Here is a 17,849-nt window from a genome sequence, read left to right as displayed (position 1 = left end):
TTTGGTTTTACCTTCACGTTTTATTCACATCAGCACAATATTGTCCCAAATTCCCTTGATTTTTAATGTGCTGACCTCTGCTTCTCATGCTAAAAGTCCATGGACTGAGATCTTTGATGAGCCATGTCATACTTTTCCCTTCGGCCTCCTGCCCTTCTGACATACAAATCATACCTCCCCTCTTCCTCCTCTTCCTCCTCATCTTCTTCCATAACTCTATCCTGCCTCCACAGCACTCGATCCCCGATAGCAGGGTGGCTCTGCATTCGACTCTGTTTTGAACCAGGCCAGCTCTTCTTCCGCAAGCTGCTGTTCATGTCCCTGAAAGGAGGCGCAGTGGTCTGACTGTCCCTTCTACAAGGGGGGAGCTCCAAGGACCCTTTGCCCAAGACATATGAACCGTGAATGGGTTTAATGGAGTTGATAGAAGCTTCTGAACCACAGTGGTGTTCGTGAACACAGCGAGATCCTGATGAAGATCTCCTCAGAGCCTGGAGGGACAGGAGTTCTTCTGAAAGGTCCCTCAAGTCTCCAGACATCTCCTTAAAATAATAAAAATATCAAGCATATTGTTTTTATATGCCAATAAGGAAAATAATAGTTAGGTATACTGATAATGGATGAAAGTTAACCTTGTCTCTGATAGAAAACAGCTCGTAGTGTTGGGGGTCAAACATCTTCTGGAGGTGAGGATGTTGGAACAGCTTTTTCTTACGTATCACCACCTTAAAAATACGATTGAAAAGAGTTCATGCATAAACAGCCTAAACACCAATGCTGTTGTTGTTGAAAGAAAGTACACCGTCTTTCAGTTTTAATCCTATATATATTAGGACATCATAATAAACTGATTTTCACCAGGCTCTAAAATTATTTAAATCAAACTTTTAATTTCAAAAACACTACACAGATTTCACGGTGTCATTACTTATAAAAGAAAGAAACCAAAATGAAAAAGATGTGTGTGAAAAAATAAACACAACCCAGGATTCAATAAAACCCCCTTTTAAAGTCAAAAACATAAAGTAGTTTTTTTTCTGTGACTACTGTAATCAGTCTTCCACAACATTGAGGAGTTTTAACCAATTCTTCTTTGCATAACATTGCTTCATTGTTTGCAAAGCCCAAATTCAACCAGGCTTAAGCTCTCAGACAGCAGGCCTCAAAACTCAACTCTGCAATAATTACCTTTTAGGAGTAGTTTATGGCTGACTCAATGGCTGCATGGTGTCTATGTCCTGTGGCAAAACAAGCCCAAATCATCATATCTTGTGCTAATAAGATGTGTTTGTTTTTTGCCAAAGAAGGAGCTGTGCATAACCAAACATCAACTTACTGGTTCATTCAGATGAAACTTTGCAAACCTAAGTATTGCAGTCTCTTTTTATAGGAGTAACCAAAACCAATCTTAAGTCTACAATTTTAAAGTCTTGGTCTCGGACATGCTGGACTCAGAGGTAAAAATCCTGGGAGCATTCTAGTGCCACAAATAAAGATTTTTACTTTGATAGTATTCACACTGCCACCTATACCCCTAGGTGCCAAGGATGAGAAGATGAGTAGGATGGGAAAACAAGAGGCAGAAACACTTTTCAGTGCAAATATGTTTTTTTCAGTTTTTCTTCCCCCACAACACAATAATAAATAAATATGAAGTGAATTAAGTCAACAGAAAGAACACTGAGTGAAGTCCAAAGCCTCTGCTGGCTGCCTGCAAGTAATGCAACATATTTTTACGTTTAGCTGGATGTATGAGCTCTTTAGAGTTGTTTGTTTTGCCTATTTAACTTGTTACCATCTAATTAGATTTATCAGACTAGTGGCATATAGTTGAGGGTCTGCTCACGTACAAGTTTGGGTTCATCTAATTGCTGTTGCAGTGCAGACAACTGAAAAAGTTAGGCACATCAGAGCAAACAATGTCTTGTACCCTGTTCCAGGTTAGCTTACTAATGAGCTGTCACAGACAGATTTTCTTTAAATGTTTGGAGCAACAACTACTGTATATTATTATTACACTTCCTGTTACAACTCCGGGTTTTGAAAATAGCTTCTCATTATTATTTGTCTTGGTCTTGGTCTCCCCTCGCCTTTTGCCTCACCTTACTCAGAGTGTTGGTCTTGTTTTGATCTTGGTATATTGTCTGTTCCAGATCTTGAGTTGTCTTTGGGTTAAGTATTCTTGGCTATGACACTACATCTAAATATTATGAACTTTACTATAAAATTTACAAACTAAAGCCTTTAGGTGTGGCTCTTAAATTGCTGTTTCTTTAGCATTGTACAAACTGATCTTTGGCTGAATATGCAGATAAATCTACATAAACCTGGGAAGATCAGGTTAACTGCCCTTAATGTTTTCATCTTGTTCAGTAAAAGAGTATTTTTTTTCTCAATCAGAAGGTTGTGGGTTCAATTCCAGCTTCCCCTACCACAAGTTGACATGTCCTCGGATATGTTTTGTATACTGTGTATTAGTGTCAACTGATGTCAGAATCAGACTTGTCGTGTGAAAGCACTTTGAATGATCAGTGTGCTTATTTATGATCTGTTAATTTATAACCCTTCCCTGATTGATTGGCATTAACACTTGCTTCAATAAGGTCATTGGTAGTGCCTTTCCTTCTTGGCATTGAGTTAGCAAACACCTGTGTCCTCCAGAGTTGTGGTTTACTTAATTTTTAACACAGAGCTTTTCTATTGTGCCTTTATTTTTGTTTTATAAATAATGATAATAAGGAATGCATTCCTTTTTTAACTCTTTTTTTGTTTTGAAGTTAGGTTTAAATTGTTTTACAGCCTAGTCCAGACTAGGTCATTTGATTATGTCCTGATTTGAAAAGCTCTAGTATTAAAACATTTTTTTTATTTTTTTACCAATACTGAGGATTGATATTGTATTATGTGTTCATGTCTCATTTTGATTACCTTTTTACGTGGCTGTTTGACTTGCACCATTATGGAGAAAATTAGGAGTAGCATCACTACCCCCGTGGAAATGCAGATGATTGTTCCCTGAGTCTTTGAGATTTGGAGAAAAGCAGCTTTGCTCTTTTTCTCTGGAATATAAACGTGGAGAAATGTATAAAGATGAGATGGAAATATCTGAAATTTTACTGCAGTCATTAACATGTTGCCACAGGTTGGTTTTTGTCTGCCTGCTAGCCAGTAGCAACATGAAGCCTTAATTAAATAATACAACAAAAATCCACAGTATATCTCAACTCTCAGGTACTCCACCTACAGTCATGGTAAAAAGAAAGTAAAAATTCTGGAGTTTTACATATTTTGTTTGTATCAAGTTACATTTTTTAGAGGTCATGCTTAGTTTTTCACAAACCTTTCCATTTTGGCTTTTTCTTTATTTAATAAATATGAACATTCTGGAATCTGCGATTACTGGTTTTGTACACTTTAGGTTAAAGTAATGGCTTTCAAACTTGGTTAGGCCAATTTTTCTATATGTTAAAAACCCAGGATTGAAAGAGGGTGTACTTTATTTTTACCATGAACGAAAGACCCAGAAAGTCTTCATTGTCTTTTAGATGAAAACAGGTTAAGATGTTAAGCTTCTTAATTTCCCACAAAGAGAAATTTTCTAAAGAATTCCCAGTATTTATTGTTCTGTGGATGCAGAGTAAAATTATTCACACAACTCGGGCATCTTGGTGCCAGCATTGCACAGAATTACAGCCAGAGATCATTGCGAAGGCTCAAAGAGACAGATCAGACACAGGCACGACATGCAACGCATTGCACAACATGACATCAATCTATGTAATACAGCAAAACGAAGGTTTCTGTCAATGTTTGGCAAAACTGGAGTACCTTGGCAGTTATTTTCATCCCAGGGGAAGACACAGTTTTGTACGCCGTTGCACACCAGAGAGTTGTTGATGCACATGTTGCTGTGGCAAAAAAATGCACTGCCAATACAGGGAGCTAAAACACAAACACAGCAACATTGTATAGGACGTATGCAGTTAGAGTTAGACAGTTTATTCAGCTGCACTTACACAGAGGGACCTTCACCCCATTTAATATTCAGTTCTTTCTAAATAAATTATGATAAATAAATTTATTTCTGGAAACGAAAGTGATTTGATTATGGGTAAACATATTAACTTAAACATGTTTTACTCAGTAAACTAAAGATATTCTGATACTTATGGTGAGAAAAAAGTTAGGACGCCATACCTTTCTGAAATCTCCCTGTGCAAAGTTTGTTCTGCTCCTCACTTCCAGCTGTAAGATGTTTGAGGTGTTTTTTTTCTGCATGTACAACCCATTTTCAAGTCCCCCCACAGCTTCCAATTTCTTAATACTAGGACACTCCTTGGTAGATTTACTGAATTATTTTGGCTCACTATAATGTGTCAGGGTTCAGTTCAGCTTCAACTTGAACGTTTTTACAAATGGTCTAACATTTTTCTCAAGCACTCTCAGATACATGAATTTATGGTGGGTTCTATGAGGGAGAGCTAGCCAGGTCCTGCGGCAGCAAAGCATCCCCAAACCATGACACCTCCAGCTCTTTGCTTCACAGTTGGTCTGAGGTTCCTTTCCTGAAAACTTGTCCTGTGTTCTGGTATCCAAATAGGCTAGTTCAATCATAGACTAATCTGTCAAAAGAACATTATTCTGGATGTTCTGGTCTTTGCATACATTTCTCTGGTCTGGTTTCCTCCTTACTCCCTTCCTATTAGACTTAAATCTGTGCAGGCATTGACATTTATGAACTGTAGGTCCTGTGATGGCATTTGAAGGTTTTGGAGACTTTTTTTGCATCTTACAGTCTGCTCTCAGGATAAGCTTGCATAGAAAGCACGATTTGGACATGTTGGCAGATGTTTTGAATGTCCAGACAGCTTTTTCGATCTCAGCATTGTGTTTCACTTTCACTTCAACAACCAAGAGCACACGAAACTAAACGTCTGAGGTTCAAAAAGCACAAACCTCATTTAGAATACTGAGTAAAATATTCACCATTTGCACCTAATGTGATACAGTTATGTGTAATTTTGGCTATTTTAAGTGGGAATAAATGTGAGGGTGTCCTAACTTATCCTTTAACGGAATTTTGTTTATTACACTTTGCTCGAGGTTTAAAAATGTATTTTCTTCTGTTTTAAACATTTGGTTACATTACTGAAATCTCCCAGTATTTAATAAATATTAAATATCCATATGTCCAAATATGTAAGAAAAACACATAGGCTGTCGAGGGGTGTCCTAATGTTTTCACATGATTGTATGTATCTAGATTTGTTTTTTAAAGTACACATTAGAGAACAGATGGGGAGTTTAAGTTAAATTTAGCTCAACAACCTCACTCTAAGCTGCTGTGATGAAACGCAACCACATGAGTGTGTTGTTACAAATCTAATAATCACATCACTAAACAATAGATTGGACTGGTCACTGCTCCTCAAACTGAATAGAAAAAATAGAAAATGTAAAGAAATTCATTTGAAGGAGGAACTCACGGTCAGAGAAAATTGTGAACAGCATCCTGAAACGGCTGAGACGGCTTGTCTCGTCTGCCCACATCCTCACCACCCCGAAACCAGTCTCCAGCATGATATCATTAGCAACTGTACTACAAAACTTGGCCTGCAAGAAACCACACACCACTTCCATTGATAACTGTGTATGTGTGGCCTCACTGAGGCCAGGATTTCTAGGCCAGCTGCTCTTTATTCATGTGTCATGCATTCATTTATGGCAGGGAAAGAAATACAAGCCATTAAAGAACATCAGAAGGATAAAGTCATGGAATGCAGAGGCACAGTGAGGAGTTATTAGCATACAGTTTGCACAAAAATTAGAGATGCACCAATCACACATTTCCTGCCCAATCCTTATTTCTGGTTTTCTTTGAAATCTGGCCTGCTGATTCCGATTTTGACTGAATCCAATTTTTTTCTAAAGCAATGTAACAGGCAGAAGAAATAAAAGCGACAATTCTTTGAAAGATGCAGTAGTTTTGAATTGAGAGAGAAAAACAGAAAATGAAGAAATTATAAGACTATTCTCATTTATCCATCAAGGCAAATTCCCTCAAACATAAAAATATTTTTTTACCAAGCTCAAAACAGTGCATCAAAGTACATACTGTGTTGGTTGATGTTCTAAAACATCGAAGGTGTTGGGAGGTCTCAGTTTTATTGCATTTATTGTGTTGAAAAAAAATAAAAATAAAACAGATTTTTCAGATTTCCACTATTTACTGAACAGATCCAATTGTTAGAAAATTGGTTGATTCCAATCTCTTCCCAACTGATTGGTGCATCTCTGCTTAGAATATGCTAAAATCTTAGACAACTCCTTACCTTGAGGTCCTCGATAGCACTACTGCCATCATACACAGCCACAAAATTCTTCTTACATTCATTTGAGTTTTCCATCTGATACTCCAAGAATTTCAGGTAAATCTGGAAGAAATTGAAAAAGAGGAACATCTGTGGGAATAATGGAATATTCTAGATTACTACTGTTTAAGCACACATACTGTATCTCATCATGTAAATCCCTTTTATTATAGCAGAAGGGAATGCTAGAATAAAGGGTGATAGGAATTGAAGACTGATAATTCTGAATGTTTTTGTAATTTCTTTCCAGAAAAATCTCATTCATGAGTTTATATTTATATAGTCTGTTCCCTATTCATACAGGATAAAATTACTTACTTAGGAGATAACTGATCAATACATAAACTAAACAAGCTGCATGCCATACTCTGTTTTTCATTGGGGCTTGTATGGTCCAAATGCAGTCCACTGCCTGGTCCGGCTTCACTTTGTTTTCCTCCTCAACCTGGCCGGAGCGGATCATGCCATCATGTCCAGTTAGCTCAAACTGACAATCTGAACCGCACACAGAGTTTTTTAGGACATTGATTGACAGTTTAATCGAAAGAGGTATGACTTGTGGCTGTCCTACCTGGGATGGGGTTTAAAAGTCCTCCTACATGTAGATGAAATTCAGGATCTTTTCAGAAAATGACAGAGAAACACAGTACAGGTATTTTTATTTTTTTATCATTTCTGTGAGAAATGTGGCATAAAGAAAATGAGCAAACTAACTTTATGAATTTCATTCACCTGCAGTAAACGTATACTGGACCTGGAATCCGTTCCCCTCAAGCTCTTCATCACTGTAGAACTGGATCCACATGAAGCGTCCGCTGGAGTGGATAAGGCCTGGACTGGCTGTGCCGCAGTAACGGTTGATGAGCGGTGAGAAGCTGAAGGGACCGTCCCTCACTTCAATGTGGTCAAACCGGCACTCAAAAGATGATTCGATTTGGAAGAAATTGTTAAACTGCAGCTCTATCCTCTGACGGGGCAGTGCTGTGGAAACAGTCTGTTAGTTCTACAGATAATAAAACTCCTTCTGGGCTGTAGCGCTGCTAAAAAAAAAAACTGTGCATTGAAATAATAATCAAAACTAGAAGTCAACTAGACTGGCTTTCTAGTCAGGGCAGAAAAAGTCAAACCAAACATCAAACCTTACAAGGGAATGTAAACAGGGGAAATGAAAACCAGTGACAACACCACATTGAGTTCATGTTCATCAGTCTATAAAAACATGGCCAGATGCACTTTAATAAAAAACAGAACCAGCAATGGATCTCAAAAGTGTTTACACCCTGGTTAAAATTTGAGTTTTTGTTATGGAAAACAAATAGACCTGATAAATCATTTCAAAACTTTTCCCAAATTCAATGTGACATTTATCTTGTACAATTAATCTGAAAATACAAATCAGCTAGTAGGTAAAGGGCTAATGCTGTAAGAAGCCCCCCTTAAACTAGACCTTTGTAGAAGCAACTTTTGATTCAATTTAGGAGTTTTCTTCTTCAATAACATACCATTTCTTGACTTGCAATATTTACTACCTCTCTTCCTTACAAAAGTTCTCCAGTTAATCCGATTGTAAGGACATCTCGTGTCCCTCTCCTCTGCAAGATTTGTCCTGTGTTGGACTTATTTCTCGACACGGGCTTGGCCAGTCCACAATGTTAATTTTAATTTTAAATCTATGCTTCTTGTTGTAAAACTGAAAAACAAAAGCTCTCCTTATCTTTTAAGCACACATCGCAAGGTTTTGGGTTAAACCTGGATGCCATCAGAGTGTTTTATTATTTCATCCATCCAGACACAAAAAAACTCAGTTCCACCTGAAATTAGTCATTCCTGAGCATGGCATTACCACCACCATCACGGTGATCGTGGTGTTCTTTTGATGAATGCTTAGTGTTGTTTTTCTGCCAAAGACTACCTTTTGGAATTGTTGGACAAACATTCAGGTTTGTCTTTCTCAGATTAAAACACATTCTACAAGGTTTTTAGAGCTTTTAGTCAATCCTGAATCTTTTTGTTTGGAAGAAAATGTTTGTGTTTTACGACCTTATTTCTCTCTCCTCACATATGGACAACACAGCAAACTGTTGTCACAAGTAAATGGAACCAGTGATCGAACATAACATAAATTCTTGCAGCTTCTTCCATGTTATTATTGGCAGGCTTCCTTACTATTTTGTTTTATACACATTAGTTTTTAAGAAACTTTCAGTTTTTGTGATGACACCGTTGTGCCACATTTTCTCCTGGTACTTATTTTACTGATCCTCAAATATAAATTTATGTGGATGTTTTTTTTTTCTCCTCCTGACTGATACCTTTATACAATGAGATAATTTTTAAATCTTTTTAACTTCTCTGCAAACTATGACTTCAGTAAAGATATGCAAATGAACAAATACCACAAAAATGCGTTATATTAGCTTAATGAGATTCAGCAAATATGTCATGTGTTCACTAAACAAGATGAAATGCTGTATTTTGTGCATGATAAAAGTCGCATTTAATGGATAAAATGTTTTGAAATGATATGAGACAGTTAACTTTTCTTTTTTTTTTACATCACAGAACATGCTATTTTAACTGCAGAGGGCCCATTGTTCAGATCTGCTGTATTTCAAAAAATAACAAATTAACAGTTTTGGTTTTTTTTACAAATAAAATGTCCAGGCTTACATGCCTGTCATTGGTTACCTTCCAGTACGTAAAGGCACTCCTTGTTTGGAGGGTACGTATTTGGGTAGTTTGGGGAGCTGAAGCTTCCACCATCTAATTTTCGAACCCAGGTCCCACAGTGACGATTGTTCCGAGACTGCTCAGTGAGTCTGCCTCCATTAGGTCCTGCACCTCCATCTACAAATGGTTGAAATTTTTTAATCCATTGGAAATGTGTAAACATTTTGCATTCGTTCTATTAAAGAAGATAAAAGTCAATAGGCAGATAGAAATTACCTTTAATCTTCTGTGCAAGAGAAAATCCCTCTTTGGTGAGCAGGAAGAATATCCAGACTGTATGAGAATCCATCAGTAAATGATACCACAGCGAGGAGGGGTACAATCAAGGAATAAGAGAGATAGAGAGAGCTTAGCAGGATTTGCTTTCCTGTCGTTGATGTCTTGGTGCATCTAGCAGCATCTCTTGATGTATATAAGAGGTCAGAGGTAAGGAGTTCAAAGTCCCGCATGGATCGTAAGACCATGCTGCTTCTACCATCTGTTTGCTTTACTTCCCCAGTTCTATCTTTTGCCAACATCCATTAGTGTGTGTTTGTTTTTTTTGCTTCATAGCCTAAATGACAACTGTTGACAATCTGCCCACTTTAATTCAATGCAGGGGTGTCTTATAGTAAACAGAGAAATCACATGCCAATGCTCTTTATGCACTTTATAATAAAATGCATCTTAAACACACAAGTTTCCTGGGGACCAACAGTTGCTGAACAGCTATATGTATGTTCTTACCACTGTGACATGGCCTTTTTTAGTTTTAATTTGCACAAAACTACAAGTTAGGTGTTATTTTATAGGTTTAAATCCTTTTTGACTTTCAGTAAAAAGATGGTGCATGACTAACATGTTTTTATTTATTTTTTGCTAGTTTTCTCATGGTCTCGTGAACATTTCCTTCGATGCTAACGTGCTGTAGAGCTTAAATAAGGATTAAATATGATTAAAACTATGAATAAAAAGAAAATAACTGTTCATGATAATGATAAAATAAGTCACTACAAGGAATACATTTATGGTTTTAACTCAGTCTCAAATCTTCACACAGGATGAGCCACCCAAATCAACATCCTGTTTCAACTCAAGAATCCCCTCACAAACAGAAATTAAAAAGAGAGAAAAAGAAAACATCCCAACACTTGATAAAAAAATCTCTCTTTCTCTTTTTTTAAGCCACAAACAGCACTAGACACATCAGTCACTTTTACAACCAAAACGTGCAAACTCAGGGAAACATTGTGGATAAATGAATGAAAAAATAAATCCAGGAAGCTTAAACTAGATGCCTTGTAACCAGTGGATTTAAACTGCAAATGAAAAATATAGGTTTGTGAACAACATATATATCTACAGAGAAAGTTGTTGAATTAAAGAAGCCCCTGTCACTCTTTAATCTGCCACGTTCGCTGAAACAAGAAAGAATAAGACAAAAAACAGATTGATCTCACTCACCTGCATGCATATTTTAGCTGGACTCCGTTTTCTAGTTTTCTTTTTATTTTCAAACTCTACCAACTGTGTGTCCAACACATCCCCTTTTAAATCTGTGCTTAGGATTAGCGCATGTTGACATTGTTGATTTTCACGATCCAGTTTTTACCTTTTCGTCCTAAGTTCTCTGATCAGAATAAGAGAGGCTTTTGGTGCAAAAAACATCAGAAGAACTTTGGGTTCATAGTCGGTATTCCCTGACAGAACAGTTTTCCATGGTAAACAGGCAGCTCCCACAAAGCTCAGCCTTCTCTATAAACTGATGATCCCTCTGCAGATCCAAGAGGTTATAAGTCTGAGCTTAGTTGGCGCTGGATAAATGGTGATTGCGCATGTGCCCAGTCATAGTGGAGTTATGAGTTATTTGACAACACTGCCATGTCTTGCTTGGATTAGTGACGATTTAAACTGGGAATTTCCTTTTTAACTTAATTAGTTGAGTCAGGGTGAGCTTCCAGAAAGCAAATGCACATTCGGTCTATTCGAAATCTAAAAACAAACAAACATGTGGTAACACCTGTTTCTGAGAAAAACTGGTAATAAGCCTTTTTTGGATTCCTACTGAGAGCTAGCCGCAGGTGAACATAGCTTACATTCAAATTATCCTGGACATAATCATTGAGCCTTTCATGATTAATTTCAATCAGTCTTCCACAGGTTGAGCTTAAAGAATATCTAAGAAGAATGACATGATCTGTAGTGTGTGCATCATAGTAACAGTTCAAACAGAGCATGACCCAGATGAGAAATGTCCTGATGATGTTATTGGCTTTCTTGGGACAGCGGGAGTCCCAAGTGTGTTCTTCAAGTGTGGGGAGAGGGTAGCCAACAATCATTAGGAGCACCTTACTGACCCTCTGGAGCGCTTTGCTCTGAGCCACTGTACATCTAGCTAGCCACACATAGATGGAGTAGGTCATTATGGTCTTAGTAGACTACCGATAAAAGAACACCAGCAGTCTCTTTCAGTGTTTTTCCAAAGAAAAAACTTCTTTAACTTGTCCGGTTCGGGGGCCTTCGGACTTTGGTAATTTGTTGAGCACCGATGCACGTTTCCACCAGCTTTGCAAAACAAGATGAGTCATCAATAGTGGGTGCTATACAAAGAGGGGGGGAGCGTGGTAGCCAGACACTGGAGCTTGCTGAGCTGTGTGCAATGTTCCTTTTAATGCAAAAAAAAAAACAAAAACGCATTCACAAACCAATAGTATGTTCAGCGAACAATGGTATGTACAATGTTTTCATTTGCATATGTACAGTATCCGCAAGTGTAATGGAAACAAGTAGTTATACGATGCATGTTTGGTGTGTTTTTGCAAACATAATGTTTATACAGTACGTTCTTTCTTTTTCCACTGTACTTGTTGCTTCTATTATCGGCAGCCATGGCGGCCCATGGGTGACATTGCGGTTTGTGCAGAAAAACCAAGTATTTTGTGTATTTTGGCGCCTGAGTGGAACCAAAGTTTGCACCCTGGAAACTCTTTTTGTAAGTGGAAAAACACATTACCGGTTCCAAATTACATTAGTGAACTCAAAACGGGCTCCGAACCTCATTGGGGAAAAAGGGGTAAGTGCGATGTAATTTTTCCCAAAAACACTCAGAAAGTTGTGTTTTGTTCACAACTGACAGTATGATAGAGTGAAAATCGAATAAAAAATAAGGGCGCAATGACCAGATGACAGATGCAGGTTCACCTCTCATCGGAAAAGCATGGTTTTGTTGACATGACTCAATGCAACGCAATGGCGCCTGCGTGCACACATCCCTATCTATAGTGGCTAGTAGGTGATGTCCAATCCAGTAATATACACTGCTCAAAAAAATAAAGGGAACACTTAAAACAATACTATATAACTCCAAGTAAATCAAACTTCTGTGAAATCAAACTGTCCACTTAGGAAGCAACACTGATTGACAATCAATTTCACATGCTGTTGTGCAAATGGAATAGACAACAGGGGGAAATCTTTGGCGATTAGCAAGACACACTCAATAAAGGAGTGGTTCTGCAGATGGGGACCACAGGTAAGGTAAGGTAAGGTAAGTTTATTTATATAGCGCTTTTCAGTAACGAGACACTCAAAGCGCTGTACATACAATTACAACACAATCACAAAGAAAATAAACATAGATACAGACACAGAAAAACAAATCAAATGATACTACAATCCTTCTAGGAAATCTAAAAATCTCTGGCCAACATTACAATGATACAGATAACATTAATAATCCTTTGGGTTTTGCTGCTAAGAGCTGATTCTAAACCAATCTTTCTAAAGAGGTAATTATATCATTAAGTCCTCTATGTAGGGGAAAGCATCTTGTGCTAAGAGAGAATGATCCTTGGGTTCGCTGGTATAATGCAGTTATAGTCCAATAATAACAGTCATTTGCATCAATTGAAATTTAACTAAGCAATCACTGAGTTCTAACTAAGGAAGCTGAGTCACTGGGGTAAAAACAACTTTTGTTAAAATTTTTAAGAACACAGACTACTTCTCAGTACCTATGCTTTCTGGCTAATGTTTTGGTCACTTTTGAATGTTGGTGGTGCTTTGACACTCGTGGTAGCATGAGACGGACTCTACAACCCACACAAGTGGCTCAGGTAGTGCAGCTCATCCAGGATGGCACATCAATGCGAGCTGTGGCAAGAAGGTTTGCTGTGTCTGTCAGCGTAGTGTCCAGAGTCTAGAGGCGCTACCAGGAGACAGGCCAGTACACCAGGAGACGTGGAGGAGGCCGTAGGAGGGCAACAACCCAGCAGCAGGACCGCTACCTCCGCCTTTGTGCAAGGAGGAACAGGAGGAGCACTGCTAGAGCCCTGCAAAATGACCTCCAGCAGGCCACAAACGTGCATGTGTCTGCACAAACGGTTAGAAACCGACTCCATGGGGATGGTATGAGGACCCAACGTCCACCAATGGGAGTTGTGTTCACAGCCCAACACCATGCAGGACGCTTGGCATTTGCCAGAGAACACCAGGATTGGCAAATTCGCCACTAGCGCCCTGTGCTCTTCACAGATGAAAGCAGGTTCACACTGAGCACATGTGACAGACGTGACAGAGTCTGGAGACACCGTGGAGAGCGATCTGCTGCCTGCAACATCCTTCAGCATGACCGGTTTGGCAGTGGGTCAGTAATGGTGTGGGGTGGCATTTCTTTCCGTGTGCTCACCAGAGGTAGGCTGACTGCCATTAGGTACCGAGACGAGATCCTCAGACCCCTTGTGAGACCATATGCTGGTGCGGTTGGCCCTGGGTTCCTCCTAATGCAGGACAATGCTAGATAGACCTCATGTGGCTGGAGTGTGTCAGCAGTTCCTTCAAGATGAAGACATTGAAGCTATGGACTGGCACGTCTGTTCCCCAGACCTGAATCCAGTTGAGTACATCTGGGACATCATGTCTCGCTCCATCCACCAACATCACATTGCACCACGCACTGTCCAAGAGTTGGCGGATGCTTTAGTCCAGGTCTGGGAGGAGATCCCTCAGGAGACCATCTGCTGTCTCATCAGGAGCATGCCCATGCGTTGTAGGGAGGTCATACAGACACGTGGAGGCCACACACAATACTGAGCCTCATTTTGACTTGTTTTAAGGACATTACATCAAAGTTGGATCAGCCTGTAGTGTGTTTTTCTACTTTAATTTTGTGTGTGACTCCAAATCCAGGCCTCTATTAGTTAATATATTTGATATCCATTGATGATTTTTATGTGATTTTGTTGTCGGCACATTCAACTTTGTACAGAACAAAGTATTCAATGAGAATATTTCATTCCTTCAGACCTAAGATGTGTTATTTGAGTGTTCCCTTTATTTTTTTTTTAGCAGTGTATATTGATGCAGAAGACTACCTCTAAATTATTCAACTTTACTTCAAATCAATGATACCCACAGAAATAAAGGGTTGACAGCAGCCGGGGTTCCAACAGTAAGATTCAAAACACACATCAAAACTGGTTTTGGAATAAATCGGACTAATATTAAGCCTCCCTGAAGTCTCAACCTCAACCCATGGGAAAATTTGTAAATTATCCTTAACGGGGTAGTCTATACTCAGAAGCCATTTATTGCCTTCTGCTTATCTGAGGTCAGGTGGCGGGGGTAACTGATCCATGAGGGAAACCTGGACATCCCTCTCCTTACGATCATTCTTTATCTTATTCCGGGGGATCCCAAGGCGTTCCGAGATCAGAAGTGATATACATAGTCCCTCCTGCAGATTTGCGGCCTGGTCCTGGGTCTCCTCTCAGTGGGATTTGCCCTGAAATCGTCTAAATGGAGGCGTTCGTGAATCCTTATCATATGCCAGAACCCCTTCAGCGTACTTCCTTTGATCCTTTTGGCTCTACGTCAAGTCACCCTACGAGGGAGGCTCATTTTAGTTGGTTGTATCCCAGATCTATAAAGAATTTCCAGTTTAATGTGGTGGAGAGGTTTATACACCCCTATGATGTAAGGGTGTAGGTTGTCCGGTTTCAGCTCCTGCCAGGGTCTCCTATGGCAAATTTTGTCTCAGAGGTCAATGAATGGCAAACCACAATTACAAGTGGACACTGCCCAGACAACAAATACATGCTCACCTTTCAGGAACCAAGACTGGGTGGGGGTGCTTGCGGGTGTCTGTTGGTTGAGCCTTGGTCCTGGGGCTTAGTCTAAAAAGTATCAGGAAGTCCCCTCCATCTGAGTCCTAGAGGTCAATGAATTTAACAGTGTTTTCACACCAAACCTTCGGAACACTTTGTACAATGCCAGAGTCCAGTTTCTGGAGTGGATCACGCCAGTGTGAACCCATCCCAGACCCTGAAAAGGCCCAGAGAACCATACCCCGGCACGGTTAAAACTCCTGGTTTTGGCATGGTTCATCCAGACCCTGGAGTGTTTCTCTTGTAGTGTAAATGCATGCTGGGCCAGCATACCAAAAGCAGGAAGAGAGGATGTAACATAAGAGCAGCACATTTTAGTAGTAGAAGAAGTATAGAAAAAACAAGGTAAGAGCGCAAATCCAAAGACGAGAGTTCCAAAACGTCTTGTGAGGCTACGTGAAGTAGTGAAGACAACTACGTTTGAAAGCCAAAGAAGCAACAGAAACAGACTTTCTTCTTTGTGCTTTTTTTCTTCTCAATCAACGTAACACTGTCCCCAAAACATGAAACTGCTTGAGTAAAAAATCTCTGTGTTAAAGCAAACCGGGCCAACTGAAGGTTGGAATTTTCTCACTTTTACTTGGACCAGACCAGCAGTGTGAATGTGCCCGAAATGAGTATGCCAAGGAGAGTGGTCAAATATTCCATCACAGTTATATATAGATACATCAGACTGCTTTAACATAAATGCCCTAACCTTCTGGGAATCAGTGCCACTGAGTTGACATCGTTCACCTGAGAGAATATGAGCGATACTTAGCAGCTTCCAAAGAAAACTCATTAATTTATTACTACTTCCATGGCACTAGCAGCTTATCCCTGTGCATTTTACATTTTGTTGTTGATGAACAATTTAGATTTAGAATCAGAATCAGCTTTATTGCCAAGTTCGTACATACAAACAAGGAATTTGACTCCGGTACACTTTGCTCTCTGGTTTTTGTTTTTTGCATTAAAGAATATACATATATACAATATACAAATATACACATATATAAATAAAAAGGTGCATTTGCAACATCAGTATGCAGTTGTTTGGTACTCTATTAAATGTTCAACAGAGAAACAGCCTGGGGGAAGAAACTGTCTCTGTGGTGGTTGGTTTTAGTGAACAGTGCTCTGTAGCGGCGGCCTGAAGGTAAAACTCTGAACAGTTTATGTGCAGGGTGTGTGGGGTCTGCAAATATTTTAGCAGCTCTTTTCCTGACCCTAGACCTGTATAAGTTCTGGATGGAAGGAAGGTCAGCCCTGATTATTCTCTCTGTAGACCTGATTATTTGTTGCAGTCTTGACCTGTCCTGTTTTGTGGATGAGCCAAACCACACTGAGATGGATGAAGACAGGACAGACTGAATGATGGCAGTGTAGAAGATGACCAGCAGCTCCTGTGGAAGGTTGAACTTCTTGAGTTGCCTCAGGAAGTACAATTTCTGCTGGGCCTTCTTCCGAACAGTGTCTATGTGTGAAGACCATCTTAGGTCCTCAGAGATGTTGGTTCCTAAGAACCTGAAGTGGTCCACAGCTGACAGGGTGTTGTTGAGGATGGTGAGGGGGGTGTATGGGGGTGGTGTTCTCCGAAAGTCCACCACCATTTCCACAGTCTTGAGTGGGTTGAGTTCAAGGTAGTTCTGACTACACCAGTGTACCAGCCGATCCACCTCCTGTCTGTATAAAGACTCATCACCGTCCTGGATCAGTCCAATGACAGTGGTGTCATCTGCAAACTTCAGGAGTTTCACGAACGAGTCAGCTGAGGTGCAGTCATTAGAGTCAAGAATTCTTATCTTCAGCATTGTGGAAAAGCTTCCAGCTTCCCAGGCAGGTCCCATTTCCCCAGCCCTTTCTTCTCATGTCTTAATCCTTCAGATTTTATTGTCTCTGAGCATGAGATATTACTTCAGATTATGCCACAACAAATCACTCTCATGTATGAGCATTGGGGAAAGTTAAATCCCACACTCAGTAAATGAAAAAAAAAAAAAAAAAACAGGGCAGCTGTTAATAAACAAGTTGTTATAATTTACATTTTATTCTTACTTTTCTTTGAGGACATTCAAAGATATTTGTTAGAAAAGCACTATCAAAATAAATCTACAACTTGAAATTTAATCATCACCATAGATGATTCTTAGCATAATACCCAGCTTAGAAGTCAGAGCTATGCTGTCCCAGGAGGTTGAGCCCTGAGAGTTAACACAAATATCCTATTCTTAGACAGATGCAGACATATCATAAGGCAGGAAGGGCTGATGCTAACCTCTGTTCTTACCTCAGGCCTGTATGAGGACAGATTAGACAAAGAAAGGAAACAAACTGACCTCATAAAACAATGCCAGCCTTCCAACCATTTCATACCCCAATCTTTCAATGACACTGATTTCTACAGATGTGCCCAAAGCTGCATGAGAGACTCATGAACTCTTTTCTCATCTCAGGTCCACACAACACAACAGATTAGATGAAAAAATACAACAAACTGACCCCATTAGACCAATATCAGAAAAGGAGACTTGTGGTTTAAGCCTAAAGGAGCAACTTTTAAATAAAAATCACTGGTGGGATAATAGTTTAGTTCATAAATATTTGAGATTACTGTCCCTTGATT

At 39.4% G+C, this 17,849-nt stretch overlaps 1 protein-coding gene across 3 annotated transcripts; it reads right to left on the bottom strand.

The window, feature by feature from the left end:
* Positions 1-10,823, bottom strand: neto2b (neuropilin (NRP) and tolloid (TLL)-like 2b). Of its 3 annotated transcripts, none has more exons than XM_047383236.1 (12): positions 10,545-10,823; positions 9,318-9,374; positions 9,060-9,218; positions 7,104-7,352; positions 6,943-6,990; positions 6,739-6,866; positions 6,333-6,434; positions 5,487-5,613; positions 3,829-3,942; positions 2,929-3,059; positions 633-725; positions 1-542 (listed from the first exon to the last, which is right to left on the bottom strand). In XM_047383236.1, exons 1-12 carry the CDS (start codon positions 10,552-10,554, stop codon positions 90-92), a joined length of 1,671 nt encoding a protein of 556 aa, XP_047239192.1. In that variant the 5' UTR covers positions 10,555-10,823; the 3' UTR covers positions 1-89. The 3 variants fall into 3 exon arrangements, with proteins under 3 accessions (XP_047239192.1, XP_047239199.1, XP_047239185.1); XM_047383243.1 differs by having other exon boundaries at positions 9,318-9,347; XM_047383229.1 differs by lacking the exon at positions 10,545-10,823 and having other exon boundaries at positions 9,318-9,390.
* Between the last annotated feature and the right edge of the window lie 7,026 nt (positions 10,824-17,849).

This window comes from Girardinichthys multiradiatus, chromosome 2 (assembly GCF_021462225.1).
Source record: "Girardinichthys multiradiatus isolate DD_20200921_A chromosome 2, DD_fGirMul_XY1, whole genome shotgun sequence".
In the NCBI taxonomy this organism is placed as follows: domain Eukaryota; kingdom Metazoa; phylum Chordata; class Actinopteri; order Cyprinodontiformes; family Goodeidae; genus Girardinichthys; species Girardinichthys multiradiatus.
The sequence above is the reverse complement of the archived record's forward strand: the minus strand, read 5'-3'. Positions and strand labels throughout refer to the sequence as shown.

What these genes read in the sequence shown, in the direction of transcription:
- neto2b (XM_047383229.1), bottom strand. Translation starts at nt 9,390, where the DNA reads ATGGATTCTCATACAGTCTGGATATTCTTCCTGCTCACCAAAGAGGGA. An exon ending in GTGCCTTTACGTACTGGAAG is followed by an intron (nt 7,353 to 9,059) that starts GTAACCAATGAC and finishes CTGTTTCCACAG; the next exon opens with CACTGCCCCGTCAGAGGATA. An exon ending in GTTCACAATTTTCTCTGACC is followed by an intron (nt 3,943 to 5,486) that starts GTGAGTTCCTCC and finishes TTTGTGTTTTAG; the next exon opens with CTCCCTGTATTGGCAGTGCA.